The sequence below is a fragment of the Fringilla coelebs genome, assembly GCF_963513975.1.
Source record: "Fringilla coelebs genome assembly, chromosome: 9".
NCBI classification, from domain to species: Eukaryota; Metazoa; Chordata; class Aves; order Passeriformes; family Fringillidae; genus Fringilla; species Fringilla coelebs.
The window spans coordinates 2,403,670-2,423,321 of record NC_140067.1 but is presented as its reverse complement, the minus strand read 5'-3'; the positions used below and the strand labels follow the sequence as shown (position 1 = coordinate 2,423,321).

General features: G+C 45.1%; 2 protein-coding genes across 11 annotated transcripts in view; one reads left to right on the top strand and one right to left on the bottom strand.

The window, feature by feature from the left end:
* Positions 1-19,652, bottom strand: part of DOCK7 (dedicator of cytokinesis 7) — a 94,189-nt gene that overhangs the window by 37,826 nt on the left and 36,711 nt on the right. For 9 of the 10 annotated variants that reach the window (XM_084211695.1, XM_084211697.1, XM_084211698.1 and 6 more), the window contains exons 15-21: positions 4,978-5,095; positions 4,171-4,241; positions 3,332-3,470; positions 3,055-3,156; positions 2,721-2,807; positions 1,725-1,956; positions 242-406 (exon numbers count right to left, since the gene is read on the bottom strand). In XM_084211695.1, coding sequence (XP_084067821.1) covers positions 242-406; positions 1,725-1,956; positions 2,721-2,807; positions 3,055-3,156; positions 3,332-3,470; positions 4,171-4,241; positions 4,978-5,095 — 914 coding nt within the window. Of the gene's footprint in view, positions 1-241; positions 407-1,724; positions 1,957-2,720; positions 2,808-3,054; positions 3,157-3,331; positions 3,471-4,170; positions 4,242-4,977; positions 5,096-19,652 lie in introns of those variants that run through there. The other variant, XM_084211696.1, reaches the window with a different exon arrangement.
* On the top strand, positions 10,608-19,143 carry ANGPTL3 (angiopoietin like 3; the record flags this gene model as incomplete). Its single annotated transcript, XM_084211706.1, has 7 exons — positions 10,608-11,105; positions 12,197-12,307; positions 13,114-13,231; positions 13,915-14,028; positions 15,195-15,290; positions 16,841-17,107; positions 18,835-19,143. The coding sequence occupies 7 exons, from the start codon at positions 10,608-10,610 to the stop codon at positions 19,014-19,016; spliced, it is 1,386 nt and encodes a 461-aa protein (XP_084067832.1). The 3' UTR covers positions 19,017-19,143.

The window sequence follows — 19,652 nt, the reverse complement described above, 5'->3', positions numbered from 1 at the left end:
CAATTTTTTGCCATAATTCATGATCCTTCAGCAGTGACACTTATTTAAAATCATCAAATAATTAAATCTCTGACTCAACTAACAGTAATTAAACTCATCTTTTAAGTGGCTACACTGGCAAATTAATGACAGGGCCCTGCAGGGAAGCAGCCACACAGCTGGAGCTCAGGAGCACTTGCCAGGAAGTGGCTTCTGCCTTCCTTTATCAAACTTGAAATAAAATGAAAAACAGAAGAGCTACCTGGTGATGGTGAGTTGGGATAGGTGTTGGGCAGGCGAAAAACATAATAAATATAGGAAGCAAGCAGGCTGTTCCTGCCATGCTGGTCCTGGTTGCCATCCAGGTTCTTGTGAAGTCTGTTTATGATCGATGCCATCGCCTCAAAGGATGCTTGCCCCAGGTTCACTGAAAGCAAAAAGGGAAGAGTTTGGTTTAGAGTGCAGCAGGACCCAGGGGGAATCCTAGATGTGCTGTTCATCCACCTCCTGCAGGGCAAATGGTGGAGCTTCTCAGAGCCTGGCAAGCTTTATAAATCCCAAACTGAGCCTGGAGTTTGAACCAGGTCTGGCCAGCCTGAGAGCAGGACAGCTGCTCCAGGGATCAGCTGCCACTTTTATTAATAATAAACTTAATGAACTTAGGCTCCATTTCGGGAACCAGCCCAACTTTGGTCATCAACTGCAATGGTAACAAGAGCAAGTCTTTGTTTAATTGATGGATAGTACCCTTTGGATATTTATCATGCTTTTCTCAGTTAATTATTTCCTCTATTTAAGTCTTAGCCAAAATACAAACTGTATCAAATGAACAATTTCATTTTGTTGAAAGAAAAAAGCTGCTCTGAAAATGAGCACAAAAAACTATACACAGACTGAAGCAGATATTCTAGAAAAACTGAGTATGAAGAAGACAGTAGCTAGAGAATGAAAATCTTATTTTAAATAAATCCAGTCACTAATGTCCATAATATTCCATACAAGCCAACTAAACCAATACAGAACACTGAAAGAGTTAAAGAACATTAAAATATAAAATAAAAATGCAGTTAAATTCTTTCCCAGAAAGATTAAATAAATAAATAATTGATACAGCTAAGAAAATACTTTTAAAAGTATTTTTAAAGCAGTCTTAGATCCTTATATTCCACCATGTCCAAACTCAGGTTTCCTACAAAAACAAACCAGCAAAAACAGTTATTTTAAATAGTAAGGACCTAATCCTGACTTAAACTTGAGATTTTTTGAAGTGCCAGAGCTTAGCCCTTCACAGGAGCAAAAGAAGGGATTATTCAAGCTGGCAGTATCAGATCCACAACAGGAACATGCAACATCTGTAATTTCCCACTTCACCTACTTCCAGATTTTGCAAGGTAACCAATAAGGTTGAAACCTCTACTTTCTGTCAGGATGGAGACACCTTAACAAGCTCCAGTGTTAAAAACATGCTGAGCATCCAGGAAAATCAGGCTCTTTTTCTGGTGGCTCAATTTGGACACCAAATTCCCAATCCTTTTTGGAAGCTTTCTATTAAATATTAAATACTGCTCCTGTGTATATCACCCCAGATCTGGATGCCAGCATGTTTTATTTGGGAGACACTTGGTATATTAGTGGCACTAAAATAAAGCATAAAAATGGACTTTTTTACTTCTACATAAATATGATAAAATTGGAAGTGTCAAACTTTCAGCTATGTAATTCTCTATAAAACTTAAATAAAATACCTATTTGGCCTGCAATGACAGGAGGTCTTACTACCAGAAGGATCAGTTTGTCAAGCAGGAGATGAAGAAATCGCACTACCGGCTCCAGTTGAGAGGAATTTAAAGCTGAAATGCTGCTCTTCAGTTCATTTTCCAAGTTGTTCTCCATAATTCTCATGTCTCCTATTCGCACAGGGAACATGTGCTCATCCAGAGCATGGACAAGTGCAAAGAACTTGTCGAGGTAAGGGTCCTACAACAAGCAAAAAGCCAATAATCAGCAAGAATTCCCAAGATATCTTCATTTTCTATGGATTTGTGTCTCACAGATGGGTTCTCGCCCTCATTTTTCTATCTGGCCATTTAATCCCACAAAATTAGCAGAAATTCAACATCTTTGAGAGATCTGCCCATATTTAATTCTAATTCTAGTTTCAAAGTTATCAAGGCAAAACTAGAGGACCCACAGACTGTGTATTCTTAGACAAACCAGACAAAACGCACTAAAATCACATTACTACTTACAGCACAAATAAAATACACACACCCCATCAAAATGACACAGTGGGAATTAATGAAACAAAAGCTCAAATGATTAAACAAAATGATTGTCATCTTTATTTTCAGATCAAAGGCAGACAGAGGAGAAAATAGAGGGAGGAAACAAAAGAGGAGGAGATGAAAGAAGAGAACAAGAAAACAAGAACAAGAAAACAAGAACAAGAAAACATCATTTGCCTGGGCTGTGTTAGAGCTGTTGTATCAAACACAACAGGCTGAAAACACTGTTGGCCATTCACTCCCCTGTGAATTAAGGCCAAACCACTCATATTTTTAAGCAGAATTTTTCAAATATACTCACAGCAAAATGTGGAAAAACAGGTGTGCTGGCTCAGAACTGAAAATGAGATTGTAATTTCACTACAAGGGATTGTCACACCCTTCACAGCATCAACTTTGACAGCGTTTCAACTGTCAGAAGATTATTTTATTCCAGTGACTGCACTCAACACCCACCTGAGTGTGGAGGGATGACACAGCAACAACTTCCACATTGAAAACCCCTTTGTGGTTGTCCACCCACTTCATCCCAGGGAGAGGAACCTGCAGGTTGAGGAAGAATCAGAGAGGATGTGACAGAGAGCAGAGCTTAGGCTCTGCTAATTACAAATTCATTTATTTTCATTTATTTTGGTCAGATCACATACACATGCACAAACACTAAAATTCTGTCTAAATTTAATGGTATTTAAGAAATAAGTAAATGTACACACAGAGATGTGTACACATACATCCTCTCATTTTTTCTCACATATGTTCTGCTGGTTTCCTGCAGCAGAACTCAGCTCACCTCAGGAGAAAGCACTGAGTAAGCCTGGGGTGGCTTTTCCAATGACACAGGCAGACAGAACTGACCCGTCTTTAACCGGCCGTTCTGCAGCATTGGGATCCACTGCAAAGAGAAGAAAACAACAAAACCACACATTTCTTCAGGCTTTCTTGCAGCTTCTGCCAATTGCCCGAGCTCTCCCATGGGATATAAGTTCACAGGGATGCTAAACAAAGAGCCAGCAAATGCGTTTGAATGAATCCTGTGCTGAAAAATGTAAGGATGGAAAGACACTCACGGTGTAGCCGACTGGAGTCTCCAGGGGTGTGTTTTGTTTTTGTTGGCAACTGACATGGTAGAAAGTAAAAAGCAGGTGGTGGTGGTCTGTCAAGGTGGCTGGAAGTTTAATCTTGATTTCCTCGTGAAAATCAGGAGATCTGTGCAGAGAGCAGAGCCTCAGCTGAGTCACCCACAGTGGTTTGCTACCTTGTGCTCCAGACTGAACCCTTTGAGTTAAAGATCTGCAGGGAAGGGAATGTATGGGCTATCCCAAGGGATTAAAGCTCACTTTCTGATCGCCAAGGACTGGAAAAACTTCTAATCACAAGAAAATGGGCAGCAGCCTCCTCCTCACACAGGCACTCTGAAGCACATGAGCAATAAACTCCTGTCTCAACATGGACACTGCCACAAGCCCGACCTGCAGGACAGGAATCTCCCCTGGAACATCTCTCCCTAGCACAGCTGCAAAGCCAGGAAAACGTTCCTGCTGGATTCAGCACTCCTCACCCCAGCTGCAATGGAATTATTTTCAAGACCAAGCAGCTCCAATTTGTACCTAATGTCTAAAAGGCTCCAAGAAAACAATGGGGGCACCTGCTCCCGTGAGTTTGGAACATAAATCTTCATGACTGCTGACTGGAGCTGTGCTTGGAGCATCTGCTGAGCTAGGCTACGTGCTCAGGATCACACAAAGCTGATTTGTAGCACCGCAAACAAAGACTCTGTCTCCCACTTGTCACAAAACTCGAAGGACAGCATCAACTGGCACTGCAGTCACTGTGAGTGCTGTCCAGACACTGATTGTTAAATAATTAACACCAGTCACTGGTAACTGCACTTCCACACTGTGTTTACCTGTTGTGATACACCACAGCTGTGTACGCTTCCTTGGAAAACTCAGGACAGCTGGATTTGCCAAAGATGACCTGCAAAAAGAGGAAAAAACCACAGAACCACCCCTATAAAACCGTGCCAAGAATTTGTTCCATAATCCTGCAGAGACATTTAGAGCTCCATTTATTGTGGACCTGTACAGTTACACCTGCTTGTTCCCTGCCCCTTCACTTACAGGCAGCACTTCACTCAGTCACTGAAAAGGCACAATTTCAACAACTCCAGTGACACATGGACACAGACAAGGCAGAAGAACTGATGGATGGAACCACCCCTGCACAGATCCTCTCTGAGTAGGGATCACTGCTGGCCCTGAACAAAGCTGGCACCTTTAATCCTTTATCATGGAAGCAAAAGTTCTATTCCAACCACGAGCAGTGTCTGCTGCAAACACAGAATCCCAGAATGGGTTGGGTTGGAAGGGAATTTAAATCCCATCTCAGGAATGAGATACGGACAGCTTCCACTGTCCCAGGTTGCTCCAAGCTCCATCCAACCTGGCCTTGGACACCTCTAGGGATGGAGAATCTCTCTGGACAACCTCTGCCAGGACCTCACCACCCTTATAATCAACAATCTCACGTTAAAATTCCAGCTGCTCCACTGTTACCTCGCAAACTCTACACAACTGCACTCTGCTCTGAAATACCATTTTCTATTCCTCTGAACTCATTCTTTTGAAATGCATTCCAGTGAGGTCTGAACAGAGGGGTTTCCTGCCTGCCAGCAGTGCTGTGCCCTTCCCACGGAGCGCAGGGCCCCCCTCACCGGCATGGCATTGCTGGGATCCTCTCCATACATGAACTGCACTTTCACTGTGATGTTCCTGGCAGATCCCTGCCGGTTGGCGAAGTTAAGGCTCTGTGGATACACATAAAGGAGATTCCTGCAAGAGACAAAGGCAGCAGCTGATCAGAGGGGTCCCACCTTCGTTAATGCTGTTATTTAAACCTCCGTGGAAAGGCTCACAGCGAAGGGTTTGACATTTTCTGTTCTCTCAGATGCAGTGCACACCCAGACAAACAATTTGTCTTTGGTAATGAACCCTTATTTCAGACATCAAAAGACATAATTTTTAAACTCTCATCATACTTTGAAACAGTTCTTGTTTGGAAGGGTACTTGAAAAATCCATCTAAAAATTTTCCAGTGATTCTGCAATCTAAATTCAAGTGGATAGAATACATATGAATACAAAAGCTTTATTTACTTCTACTTCATATATTTTATTTGCTCAACACAGAGTAGCTGGTTTCTGTTAAATACCTTCCTTCTTGTGGCCTGTCCTTTTCTTATTTTTTTTTCCTTTTCTTTTTTAAATCTCCTGACATCAGGATAACTTCAGATTACATTTCTTCTCTGAGAATGGATAAAACTGAATGGATACATGTAGCTTCAGGTAATGACAACACTCCCAGGTAGCTAAAGAGCTGTTCCAAAGGCTGAAGTAATAAAGTGCTCATCACATCCACAGGGAATGTGGCAGGGCCTAATGGGAGGAAATTGCAGCACAGGAGATTTAGGTGAGGCACAAGGGAAAATGTTCTGGCTGTAAGGAGAATTAAAGAAGTAGAACAAATTGCCTTGGAGGGTGTGAAACCTTCATTTTCTGGTGGTTTCTCAGGTGAGGCAGACAGTCTTCAGGTGGGTTTAAAGACAACCTCAAGCTTGGCTGGGCAGGGTAGAAGTTGTGGAAACCCCTTCCAGTCCCATTTCTCCAAGTCTCTGATTAATAGCCATGAGAGATGCAAAATTTTGCAGTATTTTCTGTCCTCTGAGCCCTGCTGGGCCCTTGCCAACAAGGTGAATGTTGGATTCACACTTCATCAGCAAATAAAGCCCTACCTGTCCTTTGTGCAAGCAATTTACATCTACACAAAGCTCCTTGATGTTCTTTTAAAGACAAAAAAAAGCAAAGCAGACTTTTCCACCTCAACACTCAGTTATTCAGAGGAAATGAACGTTCTTTTGCTGCCAAACAAGTCTAGATGTATGAATTGTTACACATCTTTAAAAAAACCCTGGCAATCCCCATTCCACCTCCCACACAGCCCTGCCCAGCACACCAGCATCATCCTCCTCGGCCAGCCTGGCTCCAGCCAGGGGATGCAGCAGGGATGGTTCCATGGGAGCTCAGGGAGGGCTTCAAGGGCTGCCTCCAGCTCCCGGGGGTGAAGGACTGGCACGCTGCATTCTGGCCAAACACTGCAGAACCAGCCCTCCAACAGCCCTGGCTCGTGAGGCAAGAGGAAAAAGAGGCTCCCTTCCCTCTGGGAACTGTTCTGTGGGTCTGAACACAATTTGTGAGTGGTTTCCAAGTGTTCCTTGTCCCACAGAGACAGCAGATGCCAGATGGGCTCAGAAGTGAAGCGAGGAGCACAGCAGGACAACTTTGAAGGTGTAATAAAGCAGCTGCTGTCGAGTGCTGGCAGCAGGAGGCTGGTAACAAAAAGACTTTTTTGTATTCTCAGGAGGGCGGTAACTCAGGGAAGGTACCTGGTGCCTTTTAGATGCCAGGAGTTTCCAAAACACCTGCACCGGTGGGACACACTCCTGGAGGAGCAGCTGCAAAGGGAGGCTGCCCCTGCCTGCCTGAAACAACACTAATGACAAGATTTTGGCCGATGAATCCCACCCAAGGACTTGGTTCTGATGGCAATTCCATCTGCTCCCTTAACAGTCCCAGCCACACAGCCACAGCTAATGCTGATCCTAAGGAATTCCCTAAGAGCAGTCCAGCTCCAGGGACATTTGGGGCAGCCTCATGAAACAGGCTCTGCTTCACCCCTGCAGGCAGAGGAATAATCTTAGCAGGCAAGTGGGAATTTCTTCCCTCTCAAGTCCTTCATGGTGAATTAAGTTTTGGAATCCCATCCCCACTGGTCACTTTGCCAAATCAACGCTCTCCTACTATTTCAGACAGGGCCAGGGCCATTTTTGTGACTCTCCTAAATTACTTTGTTCTGCCATGAATACATTTGCTGCTTGATGTTCTTTTAAAATGAAAATGGATATGAAAATTTACTCTAAAATGTACCTTGCTCATAAAACTTTTATTAAGTATTATTAGTGCTTAAGAGAAAGATTTAAGGTATTTGTGAAGCCAGGCTACAGGATCCCTATATTAAAGGCAGGCTTATGCAAAGGATTGATTTATGCTGAGCAAAGGGACAGGTTGTTCCCCTCTCCTCTGCTTTTCAAGCCCTCATTAAGGGCATTTCACTGGGAAGAAACTCTTGGTGCTCATGGGATTTGAGATGCACAGATGCCCATGGAATAAGGGACAGGGGATGTTCCCCCCTGTTCAGGCAGCCTCCCTCCAGAGAGTTTCCTACTACAGGCACCTTCCCTTTGTGGAAAACTTACATGGAAAAAGGAGAAAAAATGCCCAGCTGGCAAATCAGAATGTGATCCCAAATGGAAAAATCCTGCTTGACCTTACCCACTGGTCAAGTTGGGTTGGAACCCTGGTGTGGGCTGGAAGGGATGTAAAGATCCCCTCATTCCAGCCCCTGCCATGTCCAGGGACACGTTCCACTGTCCCAAACTGCTCCAATCCCTCCCCACCTGTCCTTGGACACTTCCTGGGATGGGGCAGCCACAGCTGCTCTGGACAAACTGGGCCAGGGCCTCACCACCCACACAGAAATTAATTTATTCCCAATATCTAATCTCATCTAAACTACTCTCTTTCAGGTTAAAACCATCACCTCATGTCCTCCAGGCCATTGTCCCAAGTCCCTTTCCAGCTCTCCTGGAGCCCCTTTAAGCCCTGAAAGGAGCTCTAAGATCTCCCCAGAGCCTTCTCTTCTCCATCCCCAGCTCTTCCAGCCTCTCTTCTACCCCATCACTAAAAACCTCAGATCTTACTGTCTAAACATAGCCATGGAAATTGACTGATGGCTGAAAAGTGACAGGAACATTATATATGTCTTGATTTCCATCAATAAAAGTTTCAGGCAGGAGCTGTAAACTGAAGGGCTTGTGTTTGGAGCATTTATTAAAATGCCACGCCAAATATAGGCAAAGCTTATCCTATTATCTCAAACAGATCTCAAAAGCACTTCTACTTCCATAAAATAAATTGCTAAAGTGCAAAGGCTTCCCAAGCCATGGACATAATGGCACCAGGCACTCCTCTAAATATTTATGTAATATCATTGCAGCCATTTTGCAAAATCCTTCACAAAGGCATTAAAACACTAAGAGCTGCTCCTAACTCTTACAATGAAAATTTCTATGAATGAATTTTCTTATTATGAAAATTTCCCTTTTCAGTAAAACCCAGAGACCTTTTTCTTTGCTTTATTCCTACTATAAAAATCATTTAAAGCCCATATAATCAGGGTCACCCAGGTGCATGAAAGATCTTCAGGATCATGTTTGTTATATACATCTTTCCTGACAACTCTCAGAGGCAGGATTCCCTCTCAGGGTTTCCAAAGCTCTTGAATTTTATGGTTCAGTCATGCCAGATGCTTTTTCTCCTCTCTGCCTTCCTGTGTCCCACTTTTCTTCTGGACTCTGGGACTGTTGTGACATCTGGGGGTGCTCTGTAGTGAGTTTAGCACTGTCTGACTTCATGTCCTTGGCATTAATATGGAAACGTGCTTGGCAGCTAATTAGTGCTTCATTAATATTTGACATCAAGGCCTTTGGCTGCCTTTCCCTTTGGAAAACAAACCTTTCCCGCAGGTAGTGTCATGTCTGAGCAGCACAGGGGACACACAAGCTGTAGAAACCTGGCAGAAGGTCTGATCCCCAGTTGCTTGGTCATTGCTATTTCTTCAGTAACTCCCTATATTTTTCTAAAGACTAAGCCAAGAAGAAAGATTTTTGGGGGTGATGGGGTTAGGAAGAATTCAAAATAAACCAGAAAGATTTCTTACATTAAGTAGTTAAAAAAGAAAATGGTTCATTTGAAACCAAATAAAACCAGAGCCACTTAAATACTGTGAAGTGGATTGAAGAATGTCTATACATTGGTTTTGGGTCTTTTTTTTTTTTATTCTACAACCAGTTCTTCAAGTTTTGCAGCCCAAAATCCCTGTGTCAGATACCAGAGAAAAATTCAGAATTGGTTTTTTTGAAGGAATCCCTATTCTGCCCAGAGCTGGGCCTGATCATCCCCCTACTTCTGCTATTTTTCCCTACTTCAGGTACTCCAGTAACTCTGATCCCAATCATACCGGCACAAAATATTCCCCAACAATTTATATGAGATCTAAAACACTTTCACAGTATTTAATTGTGAATGGGAAGGTCACCTTGGATATTACCAACCCCTAAGCACACAAAAAATCCAACACAGGAGGTAAAAATTTCAGTTTTTAAACATTTTTTCTATGGATGCTTCATATCATACGTGCATATGTACATCAACAACACAACGAAAAGTCTGGGGGAAGAATGTCTAAACATACAAGAATTTGGCAAAAACCTGAAAACTCTCCAAAGCACATTGTGCAATGTTTGATTTTGATTTCTTGGATTGCTATGAATGAGTCCAGAAAGAGAAATACCTTTGACTCACACTGCAACACTACCCAAAAACCCCATGTTTTCATGCAGAGACCCACTGCAGAACTGGGCATTTATTTCAGAGCACTTGCAGCCTTTCTTTATGCAGTGTGAATCTTAAACAGCTAAAAGAATGCTAAGGTGAGAAATGCAAGCCAGGTATTATTTATCTCACCCACCTCTGCAAAACAGCTCTTAAAAAATAAGTTTTATATGGTGTAAATTACTGCACAAACCTTAACACAGCAGAATCACATCCAGGCAATCTCTGGACCTAATTCCCTCTTTCTCACTTAATCTGGGCTCGATGACAAGTAAATCCACTGCAGCACAATGAGTTACATCAGAAAACGGCCGGAGATGAAAATCAAGTTGTGTGAATCATCTGGGAATATTTTGCCCTTCTACAGCTCATCAAGGAGCTTCACAACCTGAACATCCAGTGCTCTCAAACATGGTAAAATCCTTTCACACTCCTGAGGCAATAAAGGGAACCAAACAACACAAACAAGGAGCAATTTAAGCCCTTACCCAGATTATGACCCAAAATTAACCTATTAAAAAGAGTTGTGTGAAAAACACCGTGTCATCAATAACATTTTACACCAGAAGGCCTGGCAGATGGAAAAGTTCAGAACCAGTTTAATCAGCAACGTGCCAGTCTCTCAATTTTATCTTCCCAGGTACCAACCTACATTCAGGAGGGGTTACACTCGTTCAAACACACACAGCTTAATGATCAACCCGCTGCTCTGCCTCTCCTAAAATGAAGAGGAGTATAAATAGATCAAGCTCTGCAACCCAGAACAGCCACAGAGCACGAGCTGTCACTGGGAAAATTCTCTGCATCCTGAGCAAAGAGAGCCAGAAGCAGGGAACATGAAGATCATCCCAGTTTTACTATTCCTGGCCCCCCTGGCCCTCCCAGCTGGAGCTGACAAGGATTTTTTCTCCGTGGGTTCCGCCGCATCTCCCGAAACGAAATCGAGATTCGCGATGCTGGACGACGTCCGAATCTTGGCCAACGGGCTCCTCCAGCTGGGGCACGGCCTCAAAGACTTTGTGCACAAGACCAAGGGGCAGATGAACGACATCTTTCAGAAACTCTACATTTTTGACAGGTCCTTTTACGAGCTCTCCCTGCAAACCAGCGAAATCAAGGAGGAAGAAGAACTGCTCCGGCAAACCACGGCCAGGCTGCAAATCAACAATGAGGAGATAAAGAACCTCTCACAGGAGATGAACCTGAAGATTGAAGACCTCATCCAAAACAAAATCCAGCTGCAGGAGCAAGTGTGGGGACTGGAGGACAAGGTCACCAAACTGGCCATTTTCCAGCCTTCGGTGCAAGAGACAAAAGAAATTTCTTCACTCAAAGTAAGTGACTTGTGAAAGGTCCTGACACACTGAGCCAAAATACACTGCAATGCCATCATCAGTAATTGTGCAATAGGAGCTCATGCTTCCCCTTGCTCCTCACTGAGTACTAGTCTGATTTTTTGAGAAAGAAATCACTATAATAACCTTAAAAAAATCACTGCCTTGCCCTGACACAGCGTTAATTTTGCAGATTAAAATTCCCCAGAGAAATCAGTGAAAAATTGTGACATTATAAAGCTCTGTATTATTTTTAGTATTGATTTGCAAATCGATTTTAAGGAATTTTGTCATCATAATGATAAAAAAGTTTTGCAATTGGGAAAATTATGAGATTCCCAAGGCCAGGGGTTTGTACATCACCAGCTCATTCCAAATCACTGCAGAGGGAACTCTCTGCCCAGTGCAGAAACAGGGAGCTCAAACCTTTACAGAGGGTCATTTATAGCACCTGTAGGACCTCCAGAACCTAAGAACCTTACAGCTGTTAATAAAATTATTATGTTAACCATGCAAGTAGTTAGGTGGCCATAAGGTTTTCTATAGAAAAGGAAATATTAACTTGTATTTTGCAGGAGTATAAAAAGGCCAAGCAATTTAGATGGGAAAATACTGGATGCCTGAGTCAAAGCAAAAAGATGAATCCTGATCTCTCAAATCCCAAGCTGATACCCTAAATGCTGGGAATTTTTCCCTTTTTTGATCAGCGCCATATATCTAGTTTGAATTAAGGGCCAATTCCACAGAACATAATTATTCTGGATGTGAAAAGAGAAGGAAAAGAGCAATTTAAAAAAAGAGTCTACAAAGCTGCCAGCAGTTTGTCTCCAAAAAATGTGTGTTTGCTCCAGAAGCAAAGAAATTTTTCATTTTAGAAGCAAAGCAGGCAAACCTCTGGAGCTGGACCTTGATGATCCTTGTGGGTCCCTTCCAGCCAGGGACATTCTAGGACTCTCTGGAAAAGGAAGGGAATGTTCAGTAGTTTGTGCCTCTCAAAACCAGCCCCAGGACAAGAGTTACACAGGCAGCACCAGTGCTGAAGGTCTTCTGCTGCCCCTAACCCTCCTCCATCCTCCCCTCCCTGTCCTCAGGCTTTCGTGGAGCAGCAGGACAACGACATCAAGCAGCTCCTGAGAATCGTGGAGGACCAGCACGTGCAGCTGGACAGGCAGCACAACCAGATCATGGAGCTGGAGGACAAGGTACAGGAACCAGCCTGCTCCTCCTTCCATCTCTCCTGACACAGAGAGCTGAGGGTGCCACCCTTGGCTCAGGCACCCCTTGTTGAGTTTGGGGTGCAGAGGAAGGTGGGACCATTCTGAGGTACCTGTTTTGGGGAGAGGCTGCAGGGCTGCCAGGCAGGAGCTGTGGCCAACAACAGCTTTGAGACCTTGTCTCTCAACACCAGGCTGCTGCATTTCTGACTGCTCCTTTGGGTTTTTTTTTCCCTCGTATTATGTATCACATTACTGCTCTTCCATTGGTCTGGAAGTCTCATTGCTCTCTACCTCTTTCTTAATTTCCAAAATCCACTCCCAGAGTGGAAGTCCTACATGTATCACTGTAATACAGTACAACCAGCATGACCAGGTTTAATTTATTCTGAGAGGAAAATGCATTTCAGCCTAAGGACCTGTGGGTTCTGCCCTCCTTAGCTGTTAGCATTATTTGTCTAAGTGATGTCACCTGAGGAAATAAGCTAATCTGTTTGCTCATTAAAAATTATTAATAAGTAAGTTAAATTTGTTTGCCCATTAAGGTGCACCACAAGAGAAGGGGTCATTTCCCCCCCTCATGAATCCTACCCTGCCAGAGCAGTGGCACAGCCGGCAATCCCACACCTAAAATCCACCAGTGTGGAGCTGCAGTTATTTTTATGTGGTAAATTGGGTATTCCACAGGGTTACACTCTCCAGAAAAATTATTCTCTGCATGACATTGCCTTGATCCATGAACCTCATCATTCCAGAGCCTTGGGAAGTTAACAGTGTAATTATGGCTCTTCCAGCTAAACCACATCGAGCTCCTGGAGCTCCTGGAGAATTCCTTCCTGGGGGAGCAGCAGGAAGCAGAGCCCATCCCCTCTCCTGTACACAGGCCCACGGCTGGGACATACAGAGCTGATGGTGAGACCTCATCTCTGAGATGTGACTACAGCATGTGCTGCCTTCCCACTGGGACAGCCCTGGATTGGTTTGTAGGAGCCAAAGACTAAAAGGAGAAGATTTTTATGTTATACACTAGGCTGGGGGGAGGAATTAGATTTCCTTCTTTGGAAAAAATGTCATTATCTATTTAGCTCCACTCCAGCTGTACTTGTCTCTGGGGTGACACACAGGAACAATGTCCAAAACTGCAGTAACAGGATCCATTCCCCTCCTGTAAACATGCTGTGACCATGCTTTTACCCATGTCTCCCTTGTGGAGCCTGAACAGAGAACTCATTTACTTCACACTGGCTAATTACAAGATTTAGGATCCTTTCTTTGAAGTTGAAAGGCACTGATGAAGGGTAGCAGTGAGCATGGTATTTACTAGGAACTTCACAAGGGGTAGGGAAGCCCATTTGCCAGAGTCTAGTCTTGGGCCTTAGAAACTTTCCAAAATCCTCCAAACTGAAGCCCTGCCTAACTCAAAAACCCAACCTCTGCACACCTTGGCAGCTGCACTGTTATACCCAAAGCAGTCTGTCCATTCCATGATGTTTACTGTAAAACAGAATTACCAGTATGATCATTCCCATTTTTTTCTTTAGCTCTCGGCTCAGCACACCCCAAGCAGGATTTCTAACAGGCTGTTTGCTCCCCAGGTGCTGCTGCTGACTGCACTGCCCTCTACCACACCGGGGTGCAGGCCAGTGGGGTCTACACTATCCAGCCCAATGGCTCAGAAGCTTTCAATGTCTACTGTGAAATGAAATTTGGTAAGAGCTGTGCCAGCAACAGTCTGATTTTCACACAAGTATCTTCCTCTAAGCCAAACAACTTTGTCTCCTCCCAAAGCACACAAAAACTTATGATTCACGCATCCTCTTGACTTCTCTTAGTGGCCTCTCTGCTCTAAGTTAGGTTTCCCATATTCTGCAGTCTCTTACCACTGCTCTCATTCTTAACTCCCCTCTTGTTTTTACTGAGGAAAGGACATTCAATCATGTGACATAAATTAAGGATATCCAAATCCCAGGCCCTTAAGCTGTAGGCAATGAAAATGGTCATTACAAAAGCCATTATAGGGCAACCATGAATGCATTTCCCAAAGAAAAGCAAACAGCAAACAATTTGCTTTTACAAATTAACATTTTGTTCATTACCAGGCTCTGCTTTAGACTGAGCTGTGCCAAACTGAACCCAGAGAAGTGAGTCCTGGCATGGGATTCCTGGGCCACGTTTGGGTGGCACACCAGCCAGGAACACAACTGTCACATCACCCTCCTAAGGAACCCAAACTTGTCCTTTTGCCACCCACAGCTCGGCCAGTTCCCTCATTCCCTGGTTCCTCTGCACCCCCAGAGCTGCTCTGTGCCTGCTCACATCCCTTCCCCTGCCCTCAGAGAGCTGGGGAGCGCGTGGGGCCACCTCACGTGTCTGGATGTGCAAACACAGCTCCCAGGGCTGCCCTCTGCAGAGAGCTCCTTTGCAGCCTGTGCTGGAGCAGCTGCAGTGAGGGTGTCCTGACCTGGGCTCGGGGAAGACCCCCCTGGACTGTAGGGACAGCTGGACACAGCCCCAGCAGCTCGTCCCTGCCCCAGAGCTGTGCCAGCAGCCAGCCGCTATCAGCAGAGTCTGACCCTCTGAGCCAATGTCTGGGGCTCTTATCTCTTCTTTATCAATTTCTCTGTCTCTCAGGCCTCATAAACAAGTGAAACCCAGTTAAGGCAGCCTGACAGAATAATTCTGTGAGAGGAGTCACCCCGGGTGTGGCCAAGGACACTTGGAGGGCCCGGGGCTCTCTCCAGTTGGGCTCATTTGAATTCTCTTCATCAAGACCTCAATTAACTCATTCTACCTCAAAATGGGAGCGCCCCAGAGCACACTCAGGGACAGGGAATGAGGCCAAGGCCAAGCTGTGACTTAATTCCCCTTTTCACAGGCACATCCTGGACTGTAATCCAGAAGAGAGTGGACGGATCGCTGGATTTCAACCAAACTTGGGATGCCTACACAAATGGTTTTGGTGACCTCAATGGTAAATATTCCTTTTTTTGTGTGTATCAATTGGTTTGATTAGCTGAATCTTCTTATAGAAAGGAAAGCAGACTAAACCTGCAAATAGCAGCTAACTGATTTATTAGAAATAAATCAGGAAGTGCTTACTAGAGCACATAACTCCTGAAATCCTCTAAGACATCCCTCCAAATGTGTGTTTAGAAACTGAATCAAGGCCACAATGCTTTAAACACTATTTCACCAAGATTTTACTACTTATAAAAGCATCTCCCAAAGCATTTCAAATACACACAAAGGCAAAACCTCGTGAAGTTGCTGTCACTACTTTCTCTGAGCCTTCCTACAATCCTGTTACTCTTAAAACCACAGCAATTTTTGCAGCCTCAAGAGAGCCCAAGGCTGTGTGTGCTCCCCTGAGCAAACACCCCAGGCTTCTCCAGAGTGGCCAATCCCCTCCATGGCTGGATAGGGTGAGGAAACACCCACCTTCCCCTGTTAATCATCAACTCCAAAGAATTTGGAGCACCAAGTGCTGCCCAACAGCCTCCTCATCCAGAATCTTCTCCTTGTTTTTCTTGTACGAGATGAGTGACCTCTTGTTTGGGAAACAGTCTGACTTTCTAAGCATAGCACAGATCTAAACCTCACCAAGGGGAGCAGCAATATTGACTTATTTCCACATCTTTTATAATAAAGAGCTGCTGGATCTCAACTCTTCCCTCAGTTTTGGGACAGGAGCTCCCAGCTGAGGTAGACTTTCAGCTGTAAAGTTTATCTGATCCTGCTGGATGCTTTAGTGGCTCCTTGATTGGTCTCCCAATTCCCAAATACTGCACCAAGATGCAGCCAAATGTTTTCAGTGTTGGGTTTTACAGAGAATTTCACTGCTCTCAGCCATGTCCCTGTTCAGTGCTCTGCTGTGTCTTCTGAGGAGATAAAATAAACCAGGTTACAGCTCCTAACCTGGAAATTAAGGAGTATTTTCTTCAAGCATCTTGTGCTCTGTGGCTTTAAATGCCAGCTGTGTGCATGGCACTCACATTCAGCCCCACTTTGTACATGTGGCAATTACCTGCACTGATAATAAGCTACTTAATGAATATAATATATGAAACCAATTAAACTAATGATCAGAAATTCCAGCAGAAGAAAAATTCCCTTTGTACAGGAGGGTGTTGAAACCCCAGTTTGGTTCTGCGGCTCTTTCCTCCCAAAATGCAACAATTGCCATTAGGTTTTATGTATGTCACTCGCTTCATTTGTCACACATTCCAATTACACACCTTTTAAATGTCTCCAGCTCCCTCTCAGAGTTCCACACGAGGTGGGAAACTTAAAGGGGGAAGCTCCAGTTCATTTAGAACTCTTGCTTTTATTGATCATCAGTGTGCAATTAAGCAGAGGTAAACAAAAAGAATGTAGCAGCAGACCTCTGCAAAGATCAACGGTCCCCAAGACTCAAATCACTGATTTAATTAAAGCAATTAATAAAGCCTTTTAAATACTGTATTTCCACACACACTACCTGCAGGTCATCCCTAAAACCATCTCTTCCCTCCAACTTTGCAGAGGAATTCTGGCTGGGCCTGAAGAAGATCTACTCCATCACCCAGCAGGGGAATTACCTGCTGCGGATCGAGCTGCAGGACTGGAGAGGGAACAGGAGGCACATCGAGTACAGCTTCAGCCTGGGGGGCCCCAGCACCAACTTCACCCTGCAGCTGTCCAGGATGTCGGGCAGCATTCCCAACGCGCTGCCGGAGCACGCCCGCCTGCGCTTCTCCACCGCCGACCGCGAGGCGGCCGCGGGCTCGGGCTGCCCCCAGAGCCACCCAGGTACAGCCCCACACCACTGCCCCAGGAAGGGAGCCTAAAGATCAGCCTGGGGGGCTCAGCCTGGAGAAAAGGAGAGTCAGGGTGCCCTCATCACTCTCACAGCTCCTGAAAGGTGCCTGTGCTCAGCTGGGCTGGGCTCCTTCTCCAGCAGCACTGACACAACCAGAGCACACAGCCTGAGCTGCACCAAGGGAAATACAGGTTGGAGAGCAGGGAAAAGTGTTTAGAGAAAGGGGGATAAAGTTCTGGGATGGCTGCCTGGGGAGGTGGTGCAGTCCCCATCCCTGGGGGTGTTTAACAAAGCCTGGATGTGGCACTGGGGGCCAGGGCTGAGCTGGGCTGTTGGGGCTGGGCTGGACTCGATGGTCTTGAAGGTCTCTCCCAACCCAGTGATTCTGTGAATTCTGTTTCAATCCTGATGCCTTCTGCTATCCCACATTGCTCCAAGACCTGTCCAACTTGGCCTTGCACACTTCCAGGGATGGGGAATCCACAGTCTCTCCAGACAACCTCTGCCAGCCCCTCACCACCCTCACAGGGAAGAATTTCTTCCTAATATCCCATCTAATCCTGCCCTCCTGGTGCAACCAACACCAGAAGCAGAACAGGAAGCACAGGCTGAAGTAACCCCAGGATGAGCTTCCAAACTCCGAAGCAAAGGGCTGTCCCTCCTCTGATGCCTGGTCTGGTGTGACAGCTCCAGGTTGGGTTGTTTCATCTCTTTTTGCAAAAAACTTAAAAGACAAACTGACTTCTAACTCCATCTAGGCTACAACCCAAACGTTAATAATGACTGAGTTTCCATTCAAAGGCAGATTTTAGCTGCTTGTAATATATACACAATATAATAACTCCCAAAAGAGCAAGAGATGCAAGGCTGAGGCCATTTCTCCTTGGAGATAATTTGGTTAAAGGGTTCTTAATTAAGAACCCTTAAACCCTTTGTAAATCTCTGATTTACAAAGCTTTTATGTTTGCCAGTTTATAGCAGAAAGCAAACAACTGAAAAAGCAATTAAATGATTGAACCACGGGAGACAAAATTGTCCTCCAGCCACCTGCTTCATGCAACAAACACTTTGTACATCATCCCAGGCATTCTTGAAAATTGTGGATGCCTGAAAGAATGCCAAGAGGGGCATCTTGTGTCCAGGGAAGGGCCCCCCAGGACAAGGACATTGAGGGGCTGGAGCATGGCCAGGGAAGGGAATGGAGCTGGGAAGGGTCTGGAGCAGCTGAGGGAGCTGGGCAGGGGCTCAGCCTGGAGCAAAGGAGGCTCAGGGGGCCCTTGTGGCTCTGCACAGCTCCTGCCAGGAGGGGACAGCCGGGGGGTCGGGCTGTGCTCCAGGGAACAGGGACAGGAGCAGAGGGAACGGCCTCGAGTCACAGCAGAGGAGACTTAGATTGATTAGAGGGAAAATCTCTTCATGGAAAAGGTTCTCCAGCCCTGGCACAGCTGCCCAGGGTGGTGGAGTTCCCATCCCTGGAGGGACTGGAAACCCAGGCAGGTGTGGCATTTGGTGACATGGGTCAGTGGTGGCCTTGGCAGCGCTGGGGAATGGCTGCACTCAGTGACTTTGGAGGACTTTCCCAACCCAAACAATTCAGTGATTTGGGAATCCTGGGTAAACACCAACTGAGCTGGAATGTAGGGCCCAAAGCAGCTTTGTGTTGCAAAGAGGAGCTGTTTACTCTGCCACAGACTGACATGCCCACGTTTCTCCTCAGGAGGCTGGTGGCACAGTGAGTGTGAGGAAACCAACCTGAACGGGAACTACGTCACACCAAGGTCCAGGGGAAGGCTGGACAGAGGAAAAGGTCTGTACTGGAAGCCTAAGAAGGGAAGATACTACCTGCTCAAGTCAACCAAAATAATGATCCACCCCACAGACTTAAAAAGCTTTGACTGAGTGCTCAACCTGCTGCATTTTAACTCAGAACAAACACAATGAACTTCACCACACCAAAGGACTTGATGCTGTGTTTACCAACAGATGCCAAGCCCCAATCCATGCCCTGCATGGAATTTCTCCAAAACATAAACCTGAGGCATCTGAGATGGTCTTACAAAATGTCTGGTGAGTATTGTCATTCCCTCAAGCCCCAATGTCAGCGTGCTGCAACTTTTTGTGGAGCTTTTCTTTCCCCATGGTGAAATTCTAATGCCTAGGAGCCAATCTGTCACATTTTGGATTATATTGTTTGGGGGAATGGGTTTTCAGGCTGTGCATTCCTTTCTGGGTTGTGCAGCAGGGAAAACAACAAGTGTTTTCTGGGAACAAAGGGCTGGCAAAACCCTACTGAAAAAAAAAGAAATTAGGGGGAAAAAAAAGAAATTTTGTTTCTTGAAGTAACTAACTGAATGTTTGGTTCATTTCTTGTTGTGGAATGTTTCAGCAGCAAATGAAAGATGGGTAATTGCTGGTTTTAGGGCTCTGGGTATTTCCAGACAGTTTTCCAGGAGGGTAGCTGAGGCCAATCCATGCTCTCTAGAGCTCTGTGCAGGTGTGTCACACACAGGGGGTCAGAGCAGTTCTGCTCCTCTG